This window comes from Clarias gariepinus, chromosome 27 (assembly GCF_024256425.1).
Source record: "Clarias gariepinus isolate MV-2021 ecotype Netherlands chromosome 27, CGAR_prim_01v2, whole genome shotgun sequence".
In the NCBI taxonomy this organism is placed as follows: domain Eukaryota; kingdom Metazoa; phylum Chordata; class Actinopteri; order Siluriformes; family Clariidae; genus Clarias; species Clarias gariepinus.
Window position 1 is genome coordinate 10,644,996 of NC_071126.1, and position 19,433 is coordinate 10,664,428.

General features: G+C 36.2%; 2 protein-coding genes across 3 annotated transcripts; both read left to right on the forward strand.

Moving 5' to 3' along the window:
* The first annotated feature begins 5,579 nt into the window (after positions 1-5,579).
* On the forward strand, positions 5,580-12,701 carry katnbl1 (katanin p80 subunit B-like 1). 2 transcript variants are annotated; one of them, XM_053488506.1, is made up of 10 exons: positions 5,580-5,753; positions 8,383-8,510; positions 10,081-10,118; positions 10,297-10,567; positions 11,137-11,252; positions 11,392-11,442; positions 11,524-11,613; positions 11,704-11,808; positions 11,918-12,011; positions 12,115-12,701. In XM_053488506.1, exons 2-10 carry the CDS (start codon positions 8,394-8,396, stop codon positions 12,145-12,147), a joined length of 915 nt encoding a protein of 304 aa, XP_053344481.1. In that variant the 5' UTR covers positions 5,580-5,753; positions 8,383-8,393; the 3' UTR covers positions 12,148-12,701. The 2 variants fall into 2 exon arrangements, with proteins under 2 accessions (XP_053344481.1, XP_053344482.1); XM_053488507.1 differs by lacking the exons at positions 5,580-5,753; positions 10,081-10,118 and having other exon boundaries at positions 8,382-8,510.
* A 1,427-nt stretch (positions 12,702-14,128) lies between these two features.
* emc7b (ER membrane protein complex subunit 7b) lies at positions 14,129-18,053 on the forward strand. Its single transcript, XM_053488569.1, has 5 exons — positions 14,129-14,479; positions 15,803-15,922; positions 16,008-16,146; positions 16,306-16,386; positions 17,357-18,053. Exons 1-5 carry the CDS (start codon positions 14,262-14,264, stop codon positions 17,501-17,503), a joined length of 705 nt encoding a protein of 234 aa, XP_053344544.1. The 5' UTR covers positions 14,129-14,261; the 3' UTR covers positions 17,504-18,053.
* The last annotated feature ends 1,380 nt before the right edge of the window (positions 18,054-19,433 follow it).

The following is a 19,433-nucleotide window of genomic DNA, read 5'->3' on the forward strand; positions in this document are numbered from 1 at the left end:
TCTCATATTGAAATAAGAAACAGTGCTTACACATAGCCACTTCAGTTCTATAAGGTTACTAACACAGACCAGACAAGAATGCATTTTTAGAATAGTCTCCATGTATTTGGATAATGTATTTGGTAAATAGACTTAACTGCTTTAGTTTAACCTCTGTACTCCAGAGCACCAAATTTGACAGGAAACAATTAGCTGAGTTAAATATGCAGAATGGCATGGATTCTGCACTGACTGAAGATGTACAATCACTGTGATGCCTTTCAGGTGTCTGTCATCTTCACTAAGCATCCAAATTGTAGTTAAAATTAATAGTTTTTTCACATTTCAGCTATGTCTGAAAATAATGTAAGGGTATATGTAATAATAATAATAATAATAATAATAATAATAATAATAATGATGCATTTTAATTATATAAGTGCCTTTTTAGTCACCCAGTGTTACTGTCCAAACTGTCACTGCTCAAACAAGCAATAAACAAATAACATTAAGTAATGTTAATTGTTAATAAATAAAAAAAACAGTAAAACAATATTAGCTAAAACAATTGACAGAGTATCATGATAAAGTCATATAGAGATTTGAATGCAGTCTTACATCATGTGGGATAAGCACTTACATATAAACGGGTTTTAAGATGTGATTTGAATGTGGTGGGAGGCCTAATATTACAGATGCTTTCTGAAAAGGAATTTCAGAGATGAGGAGCAGTGTAAATAAATGCTCTAATCCCAAGGTGGTTAAGATGACAGGGGGTGTAAAGAAGAGCCTTGCTAAGGAAGAGCGAAGAGTGCAAGAGGGGCTGTAAAACTGTACAAGAAGGAACAAGATTATGGAGCACTTTAAAAGTAAGAAAGAGAATTTTAAACTCTATGCAATATTTAACAGGGAGCCAATGGAGTTGTTGAAGGATGGGTAATGAAATGCACAATGGTTATTCAAGTCATATAATATGGGCAGCAGATTCCTGGATAAGTTAAAGTTTATAGTGGAGCTTTTGTGGTAGACCAGTGAAGAGTGTATTTATATTTTTGGCCGCCTAAATATGTCCTTGTTGCCACCTTGGATTATGCAATATTACATGAGCAGCATGGTGGTCACTGTCCATATACATTTTCTTGGACTTCCTCTGCATTCTCCAGTTTTCTCCCACAATGTAAGTGGAATGGATGTTAAAATATATATTTTATATTTTTTTTTTTTATTGACTATGCAGTTGAATCACTCGTTTTTATTGGTCGATTAAATTAAATCAATCAGTTTTCAATTCAGAATAGATGCACACTTAATAATATAGACTTAATAATATAGGTAAACTGACAAATTTTGTAGAAAGGTGAAAGGTGAAAGGTTGGTGCAATAGGGTTACCTACTGGACTGTAGTAGAAATGTAGTGGACGATTGGCAGGGGAAAAAATTTTTTATTTTAACTGGGACAGAACATTTAAACAACCAACAACCCAGGTTTTACATGATTTCATTATTTCTTAAATACTCTTATTTCCTTTTAATACTTTAAAACATGTATGTTATATAGTTGCTTTAAATAATTAAAACAATAAATGTTAATGGTATCTGAACTTTTTCTTTTGTGAATATTTCTTATACTTTTCCTTTTATACTTTCAGTAATAGTCAGAATATATATATATATATATATATACATTTAAATTTTTACAATAGGATTTATTTTGATGAGCAAATGCACAATCAGTGATTGGAAATTAGCTGACTGCTTATGTGAACCAAAAAATGTAGAACAGAAACATGCACATAGGATATATCCTAAAATATAGAAATAAAGTTCATATCCTAGTCATCATTACTGTACAGTACTGGCTACGTTAAGCCAAAAATGTAGGAAGCTAGGAATCTTGAATAAATTCATTCAGGACTTAAAGCAAAACATTATTTTTTTTTGGCTGTACCCAGGAATGACAAGCCAGTCTGTGTGTACAGTTTTTTTTTTTTATAGCATTTCTTAAATGGCACACTTTTGTGTGTGGCATTTATTTTTTATAAAATGTAAGAAAGTCTACTATTACTAACAATGTGTGTCCTTGGAATGGGAGAGAAATGAAAAGTTTAAAATGTTTTATTAGTATAGCCACATAAATGCTCTAATTTAATTGGTCAGAAGGTGTTGATTATCTATATATTTGATTCTAACAGACAACTCTAACTAATAACTAAATAAGAATTGCATGATAGATTCTATTTATTTAGCATTATTAAAAGGGAGCTAATAAAACATTATTTTCATTCCTCTTCCATTCCAAGGACACACATTGTTAGTGAAGCCAAGCTACTCACTTAAGATGTTTTGTCAAAGGTTTTCAAGACTAAGTGCTTTGCATTCTCATGGTAACATGACTATTTATTTATTTATTTATTTATTTATGGCACAACATTAAAGTTCACAGATGTTTTAATTTTTATTGCATCAATGACAGGAGCAACAAACCATTCTGTAAAGTCATTTGTGGTGGCCAATTTATGTGTTAAAATTTGAGTCCTGCAATATACCTGTGTAATCAGGGAAGAAAGAAAATCCATTGATGGGATAATAATAAACTGTAATAAACTATACATATATATAAACATCATGATGCCTCACACAGAAATAAGAAATAAGAGTCAAGCACATACTGATTAACTGTATTTTTTTTTGTTTGTTTGTTTGTTTGTTTGTTTTTTCACTGAATGACACATTAACACATTCATGGGCTATATATAGTATATAACACATTCATGGGCTATATATATTACATAATCTAGTATAAGTATCAGTATATTAGTAAATATAAATAATTAGTAAACTAAATAGACTTACTGTCTTTTGTATATGAAATACAGTTGCATAATATACAAATGTATATTAATTTATATGCCAATGTATGTTAATTTTAAATTACACAATACAAAAAAACAATTATGTAAATAATCATGGCTTCAATGTTAACAGCATAAACATTATTATTATCTAGCTTCTTGGCCTTGCTAATTTCATAAACCAATAAAGAAATAAACACAATAGTTTTACCTTCAAAATACTTGAGACTTGAGAAGTGTAGAAAATCAGTCCCATTCATGATGTGTGGAAAAGTACCTTAAATCCAGTACTGTAGAGTCGCTGCTTGCCTGCACTACATATGCTTTACCAGCAGATGTCACCCACGTGTATGGTGTATGGTCACTAAGCGTTGGATAATTTACATTTTATCATTTGAATGTTGAAGAAAACTAGAGCCTAAAAATAGGAATGTAGTGTAATAAAATGAAAAACTACACTACACTACATTATAAAAATATAATTAATTCTGTTTGCAAAAAATCAAACTGAGCATATACTGAATGCAGTAGACTTCTCCAAGACAAAGTACATGAATATACCCATGCATGCAACTATCTGTGAGGTGACAGTAAACAAAAACTAGGTTTGAGCCTCAAGCCTTTTAGGCAACATGTACATTTAAGTAAGACCAAATTGTTTATCACAATGTGTTCATCATTAAATGAGGCAGTCTGAGTATATCTCATACGTGGACCAATTTAGAGAAGTGTTGCAATTTGGCGATTTGCATAACATACTGTAGAAACCCCTTGGAATGGTAAAGTGTAAAGACCTGAATTAGGGTTATAAAATAATGCCAGTACTATATTTCTATTTGTATATTTTGCTATAGCAAATATCTGCTAGGTGTTGCTATTTGCTATCAAATAGCAACACCTAGCAGAACCTAACCGACTGATTACTGGATACAAATAAAAACCCAAACAAACAAAAACTCAGCACTGGTTTGTGTTTAAAATACTATTGCTTATGATACTGCCATAGTCTGATCTCATCACTTACTCATTGTTTATATTGCTTTATTCTATATACCACAGAGTCGCAGGGGCCTGGAGCCTTTTCCAGGTGACTTAGGGCATGAGGCAGGGTACACCCTAGGCAGGGTGCCAATCAACTGAAGGGCAATCAGGCATACACACACTCACACTCACACATTCATTGACACATTTTGGGCAATAGGGGAATGCCAATTGGCCTAATCTGCGTGTCTTTGAACTGTGGAAAACCGGAGGTGCAAGGCTGATCATCCATTTTAAATATATACTCTGAGAGCCCTCTAGAGGCCAGGGCTTTAGTGCAAATACCAAGCAATTAATACAGCCCTAAGCCTAATGTTTTACCACCATTACCATGGCAATTACTAAGCATGAAAGAACAACAACATTGAATGTATCACATAAAGCCTGTTTTTTCCCTTTAGCTTTATATTGATCTCTTGTCTGCGCCCACATCTAAATGAAAACCTTTTTAAAGTGAATTTTGTGAATTCTGTTGTGTCCTGTGGGATCTCAGTCTATATATACACCAGTGTCTTTACCAAATGTCCTGTGAACCTTGCCTGCCAAGCTTCCTAAGTGTGTTTTCACATATGCTACATTTAGTCTATTTGAGTTGAATCCTGGTGTGTATATGTCTTTGGTGTGGTTTGTTTGGCCAGATGATGACACCACCCCAACTTTGATTGGCTTGCATTGAGCAAGCATTTTGATCCTGAATAGACCTAGTTGCATGAAACAAACCAGACATGGCATGTATTTTGGCTGCTAAACTGAGTTACCAGGTACAAACTGGGGCAAATAATTAGTAAACAAAATGCATAAATAAATGGTGGGTGGAAACAAAAATATTTTTCATTTGTCATTCATATCAAGGAGTCAGCTGAAGGTTGTTTGTGCTCAGTAAATTTCTATGTGCGCTTAGCAAATATGGGCATTCCTTCCTCACATTTCCAGTCTGTATGAGATTTGATGTGGGTTCTCTGTGTGCTTAAATTAATTTCTTCTGAGTTCTTCAGTTTTTTCCCACTATCAGATAGGTGGATTGTGTATGCTAATTTGCTGCATGAGTGAGTGCAAGGTGCCCTTTAATTTCCTGACATCCCATAAGTGTGCTCCTGTCATTCCTGGGATAATATCCAGTATCACCACAACCACAAACAGAATTTAGAGATAGAGACAGAGAGAGAGAGAGAGAGAAAGAGATGATGATGATGACTAGGTATTTTGTTGTGGGTTTAATTCCCGCCTCAGGTCTGTGTGCATGGACTTTGCATGTTCTCCCAGTGCTTGGTAGGTTTCCTTCAGGTACTGTGTCCTCCCACAGTCCAAAGACTGATTGTTGTTCCCAAATTGCTTGTAGTGTGTGTGTGTGTGTGTGTGTGTGTGTGTTTCGGTGCCCTGCAATGGAATGGATTTACTGGTGTAAAGTGGTCCTCTGAGGTGACCCCTCGATAAGAGCAGCTGAAAGACCAACAATATTCAAAAACTGTTAAGAACATTGTGTTTCTTTCTAATAGTGTGTACGAGCTCAGCAAGCAGGTTTGAAATCTCTGAATTTGCCTGAATTGGCTTAAAGGAACCGAAAACCAAGAGTGTACTTGAACTCTAAGCGAACTAACCCCTCCTGCTGTTATACCCCTTAAGACGTACGCCACTCTGTAGTTCCAATTTATTACCGCTAGATGTCACTAAATCTACTTATTTTGTTCCCGGTGTCGTCGAGTCCTCTAGCTCAATCCCACAATTCCAGTTTGTATTTATTTGAATGGTGCTGACTTCACCGCGTTGGTGAACGTGCACTAAAGTAGTCTTTAACTTTTAACTCGACATCTATGTAATATCGCTTCGGGACTTCGTTATCAAAAATTTGAAGAAACTACGTGACCTTTACACAATGTAATGGTAAGATGAATTGAAGTGTAAAACCGTTTGAGATGTGACAACGGAGCCATATGTTATTGTGTGATTCAGTGTGCTAACGCTAACTGTGTGAAGTTCAACATTGCTTAAGTTAGCAAATTGTTTGCTTGATTTGACCAGGAAGTTAGCTCATTTCCTGGGTTGTGTAATGTTTATAGTAATTATAGCTAGTGCAACGAATGCAAAAATAGCTGTTGAAGTAATTATCAAATTAGCTTCGCTGCTAGTTTTCTAGGCTAGCAGATAAGTTGACGGCCTTGGGCTGCTTTTGACAGTATAGCTTAGGTTTCTTAGCATAGCATAGCATAGCTTAGCATAGTGAACAGTGGTGTGAATTGTGCTGGTGGGCTGTTTTTGACCCATAGCGCCTAGAAATCTAAACCTAGTGAGTTTAACTGGTCATAGCTTGTAGTTGTTAAAAGAAAGGAAACAATGACATTAAATTGGTCGTGAGAGCAGTGATGTAATGTTTTACGAAGCCTCACTTCAAACGTGTTTGCAGGAAACGCTAGGCAACGTTAGCTAATTTCATCAAATAAAAATCCAAGAAATAATAATTCAGACTTTTGTGTGTATAATATGGCCGAGGCACGCTATTGTTTGAGTCATTATATGGCTAAGTGAATTTCCTGTATTAACTGTGTGGTGTGGTGAGTCACGTGACAACTTCATCATATCGCGATATTTGACGATAATTTCGCCACATCTTTTGCGCAGGTAGTGTATCTATTACTGTATCTTTAGTTTTTCCAGAAAAACACTAGATAATCATTGGAAGGGTAAAATATCAAGCATTAGAAAAAATCGTATACATCAATAACTTCATTATTTTATAAATGTCTAATCGCCTCACATTAATGTGTAGCTGTGTTTTTATGTAGTGGTGCTCCAATCAGGGTTTTGGCGTTGATCACATATCCTTCTTCTAAAGTGTTCTGTTTATTGTGTAGTATTGCTTAGTAAAAAAAAAAAAAACATGCTAAACAGCAGTGCACTATTTATTTATTAGAAGGTAGGGATGGAAATTACCAGGCACCCCACGATACTTAGGTGCCGATTTGATTGTAGTTTGTAGATTGTAGTTGTAGTGCGGACTGGATATTCCGCTGTGGCGACCTAAAAGTTTAGTGATTAATTAAATGTAGCGCATTCCTTGTAACGTTAGGTTTCCCATCACGCCCGGATAAAACGAGAGGGTTGCGTCAGGAAGAGCATCTTGCTTAAAACCTGTGCCAAGATTGTATGTGTGACCTGGTCCGCTGTGGTGACCCCTTGCTGGGAGCAGCTGAAAGTCCACCAACAATTTACCCATGTAAAATAACTTGAAATACAATAATTTGACATTGAACTTAAAATTAAATTAAAAGCAAAAATCTTAATTGTTATTGAGTAGCATGTATCTTTATTGTCTACCCTTATTGTTATTTCTAAACAAGCTTGGCCAGTAATTTGCTTCCAACGCAAGGGAAGAAAATGTGTAAATAGTTGTGTGTTTCAGACTAATATGCTCACAAAGTTTGGAGAAAAAGGCAGATCGGAGGCTTTTAACACTCAAGATTTTTGCTAATGTAATGGCATGAAAATGAATTGAAGCTTTTTTGCTTGGTAAAGAATTACTTGTTTCTAATGGCTGATCAGCCAATCATGACCAATCAAACTTAAAACCAGCACATTCTGGTCACTAGCCGATCGACCAATTCATCTCTATTATAAACGTAAAAATAGTTTTGAAATAATTTATTGTGCAGTCAGTGTGGCAATACATGAATCGCCACACAATAGAATTGCGATTTAGAACTGAATCAGTTTCTTCCCAAATTTATTATAAGGTAACAAATGCAACACAATGCATTATGTTATTATTTCCTGTATATTATAAACAAGCTGAAGCCAATAGAATAGTCTGTGCTTGACTAAAGAGCAAAATATTTTCATTCCTTAATTCGCATCAAGCACTCACTGAAATGCTTATCCAAAATGAGACTGTCCTACTAAACTAATTTATTCTAACGTGCAGGACATAAAACAAAGCTGTTTCAATGAATAACAAATAGAAAATCTGCACCAAACATTTTTGAAAACACACACTTTGGATTTGGCGAGCTAATCATGGCTACTAATCATAAGCATCGAGGGCAGGCTGAGATATTTCTTTATAAATATCAGAATTTCTGCATTTTAAGAGGCTATTCCTCTGCAGAATATGTGCAGCTGTGCTGAATTGTTGCTTACTGTAAACCTGCATGCATGGGGTGGTGAAGTAAACCCAGGTTGCCTCGGTCAGAGCTGAGAACCGCTCTTTATTCCTCTAATTTTTGGGGGGATAACAGTTTTGCCTTTGTACTGTCACTAGAGTCTGAAGGCTTGAACTTTTAAAGGACTTCTGCTATAGGTTGTTGGGTGGGGCTCAATTTACAAGATTTAGCTGTTGCCTTTGCGGTTAACTTTTCATACTCAAATTATTCATACTGCGTTGTTTATAATGGGCGAATCAGGTTGGTTGTGTTAGAGCTTTCAGGAAACCTTTTAAAGTACCTTAATTTGTACCTGATTTAAAAGTAAGCGATTAACTTCTCTTCTTGCTTTTTTTTGTTCCTTTGTTACTCCCTAGACTCTCTGATTATGGCCACTGGAAATCATGTTGGAAATGATGCAGATGTCCACAGGCTCAAGCAAGCCAATGCCCTCGATCTTTTCAACCACAGAAGCGCCCCTGCAGATGAAGAGAACATGAGGGAGGTGAGTTGTTCACACAGTCCTGAGATCAGATTACAGATAAAGCTGCGTTCACAAGGACTTTTTGGTATCTGACAAAAACGCGCCTCTTGTCGTTAATTTCAACAAGGACAATGCATTGATGGACAATAGTTAAACATTTAAAAGAATATTCTCCATTATGTCTACTATGCATCCGCCTTTGTAAAAGGGTCGGAGTGTTTTTTTTTTTTTTTTTTTTCTTTTTTAAATAGCCCTTTTTTCCGCTTTAGCACTGAACAAGGGGGAACCATCACCATGGAACGTCCACATTAAAATAACAAATCCCAGAGTGCTTAAAAGTCACTTGTTATTCTCAGCATAACAAAACGATGTGTAGAATGGCTTCTCATAACCATTGTTTTACCTCACAGTTAAAATCAAAATATTTGTGTCAGTTGATATATTAGACAACACTAAATTTCAAAAAGGTTAAAGAAGGAAAATGAAGAAATAGTCAGACGACTAGACCAGCTGCACTATTCTTGGTTAAGTAAACAGTTTAGTTCTGCTGTAAATGATGACCATTGTGATGAAATTGTGCTGTGTTTGTGGCTAAGAAATTAAATGGTATTGCCTGACAAAACATTAATAACAACCAGGTGCACAGGATGACTGATAGAGGATGTTACTGTCCATCAGTTTAGAACAATGAATAATGTCCCTTATTTATCATCATGTCGAGTATTGGGCAAATTGTGCTGTACAGTGACTGTCCATGAGTTCCAGTATTTTTATTTTTCTGCTACTTCTGGTGTGTTTGCGATGTTAAAGGTTTAGCAGTAGAGTTTGTAACCCTCTGTTTTTTGAAAACCTAAGCACTGTCAGGACTTGTACATACTGTAAGTATTTTAATTTAGAATTTAATTTTTATTAGGTAGACATCTTATTTGTGCTTGTGTAGGTTAGCATCTGGTTCTGTGGATGTTGCAAATTCTGGTGCTACCAGTGAAACCAAGAGGACTAGTATTTTAACGCAATCTGACCTACACAGGATGAGAAATCTTTGCAGATTTCTTTAAAGATTCTTGCCAAAATGTGAATCGCGATTTTTCTCCATGGAAATTGAGATCCCGATTCTCTTAAACAAGCAAAAAGACTTTTACTGACTTTAACAAAACAGACTTTTACTCTCAGGATTTTGGCTCAAAAGTATTGGCTTATTGCTCCTGATCCACCAAGTGAACTGATTAACTGTTTAGGTCTGTCTCCCTGTTATAAGTCACGTGACTGCCGACGGAACGCCGTAAAAAAGGAAGAAAGATCGGAGAAGTGACCAAATTGTATAACTGAATAATTCGCTAATCTCTCTTCTGATTGGGGAATTTATGGTGTTTTGTTTTCCACTGTGTTTAGTGTGATCAATGAGTATGATTTGATATAGCAATTTGGGATTGTTGTTGAGGTTGTGAGGTCACTTTTACTAAATTTTAAAAACTTTTAAAACCTGCGGTTTTAACAGGTGCTAAAAATTCCTTATGAACGTAGCCCAAAATACTTAAAGTTACTTTTGCAGATCAGAGGAATACTAGCCTTGCTTATCCTCTCTTTTTAGGTGGATTATTTTTATAAGGAAGAAATAAATAAAGACAGGTGAGTTTAAGCCAATATAATAAAGATGACCACACAAAGACAAGCACTGCTTTCTGCGATGTTAAATTCCATAACAAGAATTTATTCTTTTTTTCTTTTAAGGAAATTAAACAATAAGTATTACTGATAAGCATGTAAACCAGCAAGGCATCTGCTTTTGTTGCCCTCCGTGTGACAGATTTCCAGTGGGGCGTTGCATGCACAACTACGGCAGAGTAAAACGTGTGGTAAGCAAGAAGACGTGTCATTCAGCAGTGGGATCTGTCGTTCGGCGACGAGCCTCTTCAGCAGGCAGACTCTCTGACATGGCCAACAAGGAAAATGAGGTGACGTGTGCTGAGGACGTGCAGGGCATTCACTGTAAGGACAAGTGTACATTCCCTGTGAAGACGACAGACGTCTCAAAAATGTCAGGAGCTGGCTCCAAGTACCTGGATTACTTTACAGAGGTTAGTTACAGGTTGAATTGATCATCTTGCAAAAATATCATAAACACGACGTACTGGACCTATTTGGTGTCTGGAGTTCACTGCTTTAATTTTGCCCTGGTGTTACATGACAAATGTATCATAGTAAGAAGAGCAATGACCGGGCAGTTTATCATCCTAAGGACTTAATGTTTATCGGCTATTTTAAGTGGTTAGTTAGAAACAGACTACTGTTTCTACAGACTACAGACTGTTTTCTCTTGATGAAACACACTGTTATCTGTAGAAATAGACAAAAGGATTCCTCAGAGGCATAAAGAGTTATAAAGGTACAAAAGTTTTTATCCTTAGATGTTAGATATCATACAATACCATACCACACAAGCTGAAACTTCAGGGGAGGAGGGTGATGGAGAAAGATGATGATGGAAAGTTTGTCATTAATTTTTTTTTATTTTAAACTGGTAACTGTAAGCATTACATACTTGAACACAGACATGTAACTATTATCAAGGCCAATCCTGTGCTACTTTGATCTTTTCTTCAAGGCTTAAACAATTTAATTTTTTTTGTTGTTTTGTTTCTACAAGTTGTCCAAGGACCATGACACAATGACTCATGTGCTCTTTGGGAGGAATCTCAGGTTAAATGTGGCTTTGACACTTTGGCGAAGAAATGCTAGTGAACTAGTGGCTTATTTGACCAGGTACGGTTTTAGCAATAAATCTTACTGATAAACTAATATATTATTATTCTTTTGTACTCTTGTCCTTGTCAGGCTTATTCCACATTTCAAAGAAAAATCCGATAAAAAAAAAAATCAATATATTTTGTATGTTTCACAGAATACAAGACACAGGGGTGTTGGTTGACTGTCTTCCTGTTCTCACAAAAAGGTAAATACCTTTTCTGTCAGTGTTAAGTTTATTTATCCTGTAGTGTGCCTTATGTGCAGCATTCTGCCTTTTGCTTTAAAGCCTTCAAGAGGAACAGTCCTGCGTTTCTATTGGTTGCTGTGTCGACCTTTTACCACAAGTGAAGATGCTCCTTCTTGGAAGATACGAAGTGTAAGTAATCTTTGTTTATAAAACCAGTTGGAGATTTGTCTGTTTCTAATGTGAATTAATTTTATTATTATTATTTTCTTTTTTATAAAGGCACCTCACTGTGGCTTTGCACTGGGTTCAATCAGTTGTTAAGAAATGGTGGCCTGAACTCTCATCAAATGGAAAAACCGTGCATGATCGCTGTTCAAATGAGAAGTAATACTCCAATCCTGTGCAATATTGCTTTGTAAAACATTTTTGTTTGCACTTATCATGCTTGCTCTTAAAAAGACTCGATTCACGAAATGTATTGTGTGTGTTCCAGGAATGTGCAGGCAATGAGGAAGCTGCTGCTTGATCTTTGGGAAGACACTTGTCCATTATCCTCAGTACCTGGAACTGTGGGAGAATTAAGCAAGGTGGATTATTTTAAACACACGTTTTTTTTTAAATGGGATTGCAATATATATAATATTTTATCTTGTATAAATCTTGTATGCATTTTTTTTTTACCATTTTCAGGCAGTCGAATCCTATCTGTCACAGTTGCGCTGATGTCTCACTGCCACACTTGAGGATACGACCACTACATGCACTTGCTGCAGTTTTCAAAGCTGCCCTTTGACCATGAAATAAACTGAGTCTTTGTATTACTCCAGAAGAGGACATGGCTCAATAGTGAATGGGGAGACAGATGAACTGACCAATTCAGACCTTTCCTGCATCCAAAATGGAGACATGTCTTAAAGGGTTAAACATTTCCTATAAACCTTGACTGCTTCACATTGAAGTGGACTTTTTTTCTATTAGTGGCACTCAGTCAACTCTATGAGACTGTAAAAAAATCAGGTAACTCACAGAAGTGCCATGATTACATTTTTAACCCGTAGCACCACATTGTGCACTTGCTGAAGTGGATTTGATGAACCGGTCCTGAGTAGGCTCCTCCTACAACGTCTTATCATGAAGAGCTTCTAGTCCTGCAGTCTTAAGTTATTAAAGCTTTTGCTGTCTTATGCTTTTTCATGGATGAAATGATTGTGCATCATGGTGACTTTTCTTTTAATCAGCTTCTAAATAAATGTGCAAAATTTGCCAAATGTCTTCAATTGCGTTTTAACTACTGTGATGTGTATCTTTTTTTTCCAGTTGCAAAGCCAAAAACTTAATCCTGCTTTGTGAAGGAGCTGAAAATGTTATCCATCCTCTTTAATGAGATTACAATTATTATAAATGCTTACAGTACAGAGCGTAGTTTTGAGGTACAAGAGTGTAGTATACAATTTTAAATTTATTATGGTTCTGTTACTCTGTAGAGCATATCAGAACAAAGAACGCCATAGCACTGAAACGGTGAGCTGAAACAGTCTGTCAACCAAACATACCCAACCAAGTGTGGTCATGTGATCAGATGGCTATGAAAGCTAGAAGACAAAGTATGTACTGTATATAAAATATGGTGTATCTATAATACGGGGGGGGAGTCAAGAATTATCTATCCACTGGCTGTAGAATTTTAATTAACCTTTAGTAAAGAAAAATCCTGTCGGGCAAAATCACAAAGCCCTCGGGTGATACTCTTTAGCCATTCCAAAAGCCCTGTAATAAGCACTGCTGATTATTGAACCTTTTGTTCCAATACTGGCCTTTGAGAATCACAAAAAACAAACATTTTCCAGCTGATGGTTGAGTTTTGGTGGCACAGTGGCTTAGTGGCTAGCAGTCGCCTTGCTTCTTTAGGATCCCAGTTCGATTCCTGCATGTGTGTTCATGGAGTTGGCATGTTCTCCTACTGTTTAAAATATATACTGTCCTTTACAATTTAGTGTTTTCCTTGAACACCTGATTGACCTAATCACCTCTAAACAGAAGTGATTGTGGTAGAGCAAGGAAGACACTAAATCTGGTGTTCTCAAACTTAATATCCTGGATCTGTGTGGATCAACTTACATTGAAGTCTGGATCAACTTACACTGAAGTGTCAGAAAGATTTAAAATACAATCCTCCAAAAGAAATCACACCATTTGCTTGAAAATTATGTACCAAAACACCTCCACCTTTCAAACATTACAGTTTACAGGTGCTTTAGAAAAGAAAAAAAAACTCAATCATCGTCTATACCACTTTATCATATATACAGGACCATGGGAGACCCCACGTTGAGGTGTGGGAGGTTTAGATTATATTTAAGATATATTGTTTTTCTATACCTTTCATCCTATGTTTTCTAACTTTATCTCCAGCCACTGTTGGCTGAATATATTTGGTTGACAGACTGTTTCAGCTCACTGTGTCGCTTGTCTACTGAACTGTACAGAGTAACATAACAATAATGAATTGAAGAGCTGTATATTTTTGCATCCAATAAAACTGCCAGTTGAACACAGGAACACCGCACAAATGCCCGGCGCTGCAAATCAATGGGGCGGAGTCGCGCCTGATTCGATTCTTTGTAAGTGGGCGGAGTCGAAGCAAGCGGCCAAGGGGTGGAGACAACAATGCAGTAGTTTTTGAGAAGATTCGATCACGTGATCACGAAGCGTTTCCACTTCCGGTGTTAGGACTCGATGCCCTGAGTGAACGCTTACAGCCGAGCAATTCAGCTGATTCAAGGGTCACTGCTATCTACTGAACGTTAAAACAGCGTGTTTAGAGTGTAGTCGATGCGATGCGGCATCTTAAAAGAATAGTGGACGCGTATGTTATTTTCCAGTCGGCGTTCGTGCTGTCGTACTGTTTCGTCGAGTCGGAGCCCGGGCCTGTTGCGGGCAATGGAGACCGCTTCAAGATCGAGGGCCGTGCGATTGTCTCGGGTGTGAAAGCGCAGGACTGGGTCTCTTCAGCTCGGGTCCTGGTAGAGGGAGGCGAGTATATCGGATTCCTCAGGTAAATTGCATTAAACCTTGTAATATGTAGTCACCAAAATCTAAGTGCCCATCACTATGCTAAGCGCTAGTTAGCTAGCTGGTTGTTAGCTAGCCATGGCAACGTCCCTAGCGGTTTATGGAGCAGTGGGATCTGACTCCTGGGGTTTAGCTGCAATAATAACTAACTTTTTTTAGTAATACAAAGTATTCAACATTATGTAGTGTTATGTGACAAGCATGACATGCAAGTATAATGTGCAGGGTATATGAGAGAGATATAAAAAAACTTGTCAGTAGCTTAGTTCGATCAGACTTGATTAAGTTTCTTTAATAACATGTCTGACAGCAGTTCCTACTGTAGGAAGGAGTAGCTTATATCAGAGCTTCCGGTCTAATATATTACGGTTTCCATAGTAACAGCCCATTGGTAGGGATTTGTCTAATATACACTACTAATAAACAGATTCACGTGTTATTTAACAATGAAAAACATTTCATATTATATCATATGTTGTGTGTTAAAGTGCTTAAGAAGACAAAAGTTCAGCTCCAGCTATGTTAAAAAAATCAAGTTTTTTTTATTTCCCATTGATTCTGTTCTGTTCTGATTCCCAACTAAACTGGTTAAATAAATAACATGACATTATTATTATTATTATCATCATCATCATCATTTCCTTTAACGTCTTGCAAGGGAGCAACTAGATGTATCTAATATCTACTAGCGAAGTACTTTATTCATCCTACAGGAAGTTAAACAAACAGTAGAGAAGATCAGGATCACAATAAGCTTAAAACATAACTAATTTCAGTAATTCTAAAAAGGAATTACATTAAATGACTAAAGGTAAAAATATAAAAGCATAAAGCAACGGATTAAAGTAAATATAATAATGTGAGTCTTAAAAAAGGCTAAACCATTCCACAACTTAAAATATGAGTATTAATATTTAGCAGGTAAAAAGTACAGAGACATTTTCTGGTTGTGATTTTCTTGTAAAATACTCAAATTTAAAGTAATAAAAATGCAAGCCTACCCATATAACAAAAAGAAATTGTTGTTTTAAAGTTTTTTTTTTAATCTGACTATTTTAATGTATACATTTTCCTGACACGTTTCATACTAATTTGCTTTATTACTATTAGTTTTCTTTTCATTCTGTAAAGCTGCTTTGTGACAGTGACCATTTTAAAAAGTGCGCTATATATAAAATTAAATGTAGTTTAATTAATGGATCAGCATTACCCCATTGCTGATTATTTACTTATAAACATACATTTTATTTCACATGCACTGTATAAAAGGAAAACAGAAAGCAGCATTGTTGCTTCTCTCCTACAGGACAGACGGGAGTTTTGCTGTGCATGATGTTCCATCTGGTTCCTATGTAGTTGAAATCATATCTCCATCTTATAAATTTGAGCCAGCCCGAGTAGACATCACTTCTAAAGGGAAAATGAGGTAACACTTACTGTCAAACTCTTAGACCTCATCTCGTTACTGTTTTGTCCAGACTCTGTACTCAGCCTGTTATTATTTACTACAGGGCCCGCTTGGTGAACTACATCAAGACGTCAGAGGTAGTCCGACAGCCGTACCCCCTGCAGTTAAGAGCCAACGGGCTGCATTCATACTTCATGAAGCGAGAGACGTGGGGGTGGACCGATTTCCTTATGAATCCGATGGTAGGCATTGTCTTAAAATTCAAAAGTTTAATGTCAAGCAGGTTGATTTTTATGAGAATTATTTTCTTGTTTATATTTGCATGTCTATTTTAATATCTTAATATTTAGATTTAAAATGCCTAAATTTGGTATTCTTTGTCTTCTTTCTATCTCCTCTAGGTCATGATGATGGTCCTTCCCTTACTAATTATTGTTCTGCTTCCAAAAGTGGTGAATACCAACGACCCAGAAATGAGAAAGGTAAATGAGAAAATGAATTTTGTGACAACGAGTTTACACAATGTAAAATAACTTTTAAAACAACACATGCACTTGCAAGTACAGTTTTTGTTGTAATCTGCTTCACTAACTGCATTATTGGAGAAGTCTTGATTTCCAAAAAATATATATTTTTCCATATTTTATATAAACATTATGGATGATTGGCAAAGAAATATTTAAACATCCTTTTTATTTAATAAAAAAAATTCTGTTTGACTTAATGATAATCTCGATCTTGAAGTGTAAGGATATATTTATTGATGAAGACGCCAAAGTACTTATGTAAGTCATGCCGAAGAAGGGAATCTGCCAAATCCTTTGAACGTAATATAAGTAAAGTAAAATACAGATTTTAGTTTGTCAAACTGGATCTAGAAAAGGCTTTTTGGATGCAGCTAGGCCTGGTGTGTCAAATTGGATCTTGAATGACCCATGTGAGGTCAGGCTTTCCTTCGAACCAATCAAAAGCTACACCTAATAGCCTATTGAAAGCCAAAAATGACTAATTATACTGGTGTGGCTTCTGGGTTTTGGAATGAAAGCCTACACTCACATGAGCCTTTCTGGATGCAGTTTGACACCCCTGGCCTAGCTGCAATTAGAAAATTATAAGTGCAATTTATAGTATTACTATTTAACGAACTTTCCAGCCGTGGTTAAAGTTAATTCTACACGGGTTTCTCTAATTATATTCAGTATTATGTGACAATATAAATATTTAAGAACATGTGATATAAACCGTATTGAACATATGTGAATCCCAGGTCAGTCTTTAGATCATTTTTTTTCTTCCTTTCCTGATTTACTTGGGGAGAGAGAGAGAGAAAACTGAGGCTATAGAGGGAATTGATGTCTATAGCTGCTATTGTTACCCTCTTACAACGTTGCGGTCTTATAAAAGGAATAAAACTGAAGTTTGGGGGTTTTGTTCTTTTTTTTTTTTTTACAGGAGATGGAGCAGTCCATTAACATGCTAAATCCCAATCCTGAGTTGCCAGATGTCTCAGAGTTTATGACCAAGCTCTTCTCTAAGGGGTCCAGCAAGCCAGGGGGAAGCAACAAAGGCAGCAGGAACGCAGCACTGAAGAGGAGGTAGTGCTGCTAATAGAGACTGATGGGTCTTTTTTTTCTATGTGTGTGTGTACAATTTGTTTTGTGGCCGGTTTCTCATTTTTATTTTTATTTTGTCACAATAAATCTAACTGTAATGGATAAAAAGCTTGAGCTTGACATGGCAGGGCTGTGTATTATGTTCACTTTTTTTTAATCAGTTGTTATAGTCACCACATGTAACATTTTAATATATCTACACGCAAACATTTACAACCATTTAGAAATGCACCAGTAGTTTTGTTCATGGTTAGCTGGGCCAAGATCATCAGAAGGGTAATATATGAGTTTATTGCTGCTGAGGCTGAGATTTCTAAATAAAATAAAGGTCTTTTTCAGGGTTGAGGCTTGTTGAAATGTCACTTGAATCCCAACCCAGTTCCCACAATTACTTGAAACAGAGCTTTTACTTTGAAATAGTTAGTAATATTGTGTCATGTTTGTATATGACTGTGAATGAAGATGTTGAATGCCTAAAATTTTAGCAAAGAAATATAAACATATTTAAACTGAATGCTAATAAATTGTAACAGACATTTTGCTTGTCTCCTTTGACCATTTTGTTACTCATTTTTTCTGCATGGAGTGTTCCTTTTTCCCCCCAACAAGACAAGCAATGTATTTTATTGGAGGCTCTTAGATCCAAATTCAGTTAGATCTGTACTCTGATTTAACAGTTTGCCACAGATGGTACACTAAACATAAATTATGAGGATGGGCAGAATGTAAAAGAAACGCTTTCTTTGATGGTAATGTAAATTTGATCTTTCAGACTGGTTGATGGAGGTTAGAATTTAATTTGCTCTGAATGCAATATTACACTCCCTGGTCAAAAAAAGTCACTGTTTAAGTAGGGACAAATGAAAAGCAAAAAAAAAAAAAAAACATGAATAAAATTACTGCAATGGGGATAAGAACCATTTAACACATAAACACCACAAAGGATAGAGCTTGAATCATCAACATTGGAAGAAACATGGCTGGGGAAATTCACAGAAATCACTTAAACCCTTCTGATTGTAGCGGGTCTTAGTATTAGGGAAATACCACCTTGTACAAACAACGTAACCCCGATTCCCAAAAAAAGGTGGAACAGTATGTAAATGGACTATGTAAATGTCTTCGCTTTCTACAATATTGTAAACTGTATCACAATTCTTTGGATAGTTTAACATGTGAATGTAGTTGTTTGTTGAAAATATGGGTTCATTTTAAATCTGGTGGCTGTAACATTCTCCAAAAAACGTTGCTGTTTGCCAATGTATAACATCACTTTTTTTTGTTATTAACACTTAGGCATGAGGGCACTGGAAACATAAGTTGATCAAAATTACGTAGCATTTTCCCCATTCATCCATTATGCAGATTTTCAACTGCGCAATTGTTTGGGGTCTTCCATTGGTCCAGAAATCCTGTGCCTTGTTCAGATGCAGTTTTGTGAACCTCTTTTTAGACAGAAAAGGCTTTTTTCCTGGCAACCCTTCCAAGCAAACCATGCTTGCAAAGCAAACCACCCTTCCAAGCAAACCATCCATCTTCTAATTGTGCCATTGTGAATTTATTTTTCTTTTTTTATTTATTTTTTTACTATTCTGGGCTTTGCACGGTCAGACCTTCTGGTGAATTTGCTGCAACGACCACTCCTGGGAAGATGGTCAGCTGTCTTGAATGCATTCCGTTTGTGGATAATCTTTCTCACTGTAGTATGTTAGAAATGGTTTTATAGCCCTTTCCAGGTTGATGTGCAGCAACAATTGCTTCTCTATGACCATTGCTTATATCTTTCCCTCTTGGCATTGTGTTAAATCCCTTGAATGTTCCAGATCAGCAAACTGCCAAAACCTCTGCTTTTGTAGAGGTCTGCATGCCTGCTGATAGTTTGTTAATCAAGAGCTAATGATCAGCAGCATCTGGCT

Excerpts from the sequence above, each read along its gene's own strand:
- emc7b (XM_053488569.1), top strand. The coding sequence starts at position 14,262 with ATGCGGCATCTTAAAAGAATAGTGGACGCGTATGTTATTTTCCAGTCG. Across the intron at positions 15,923-16,007 it reads ACTTCTAAAGGGAAAATGAG|GGCCCGCTTGGTGAACTACA; the intron begins GTAACACTTACT and ends TATTTACTACAG. Across the intron at positions 16,387-17,356 it reads ACGACCCAGAAATGAGAAAG|GAGATGGAGCAGTCCATTAA; the intron begins GTAAATGAGAAA and ends TTTTTTTTACAG.
- katnbl1 (XM_053488506.1), top strand. The coding sequence starts at position 8,394 with ATGGCCACTGGAAATCATGTTGGAAATGATGCAGATGTCCACAGGCTC. Across the intron at positions 11,253-11,391 it reads CTAGTGGCTTATTTGACCAG|AATACAAGACACAGGGGTGT; the intron begins GTACGGTTTTAG and ends TATGTTTCACAG. Across the intron at positions 12,012-12,114 it reads CTGTGGGAGAATTAAGCAAG|GCAGTCGAATCCTATCTGTC; the intron begins GTGGATTATTTT and ends TACCATTTTCAG.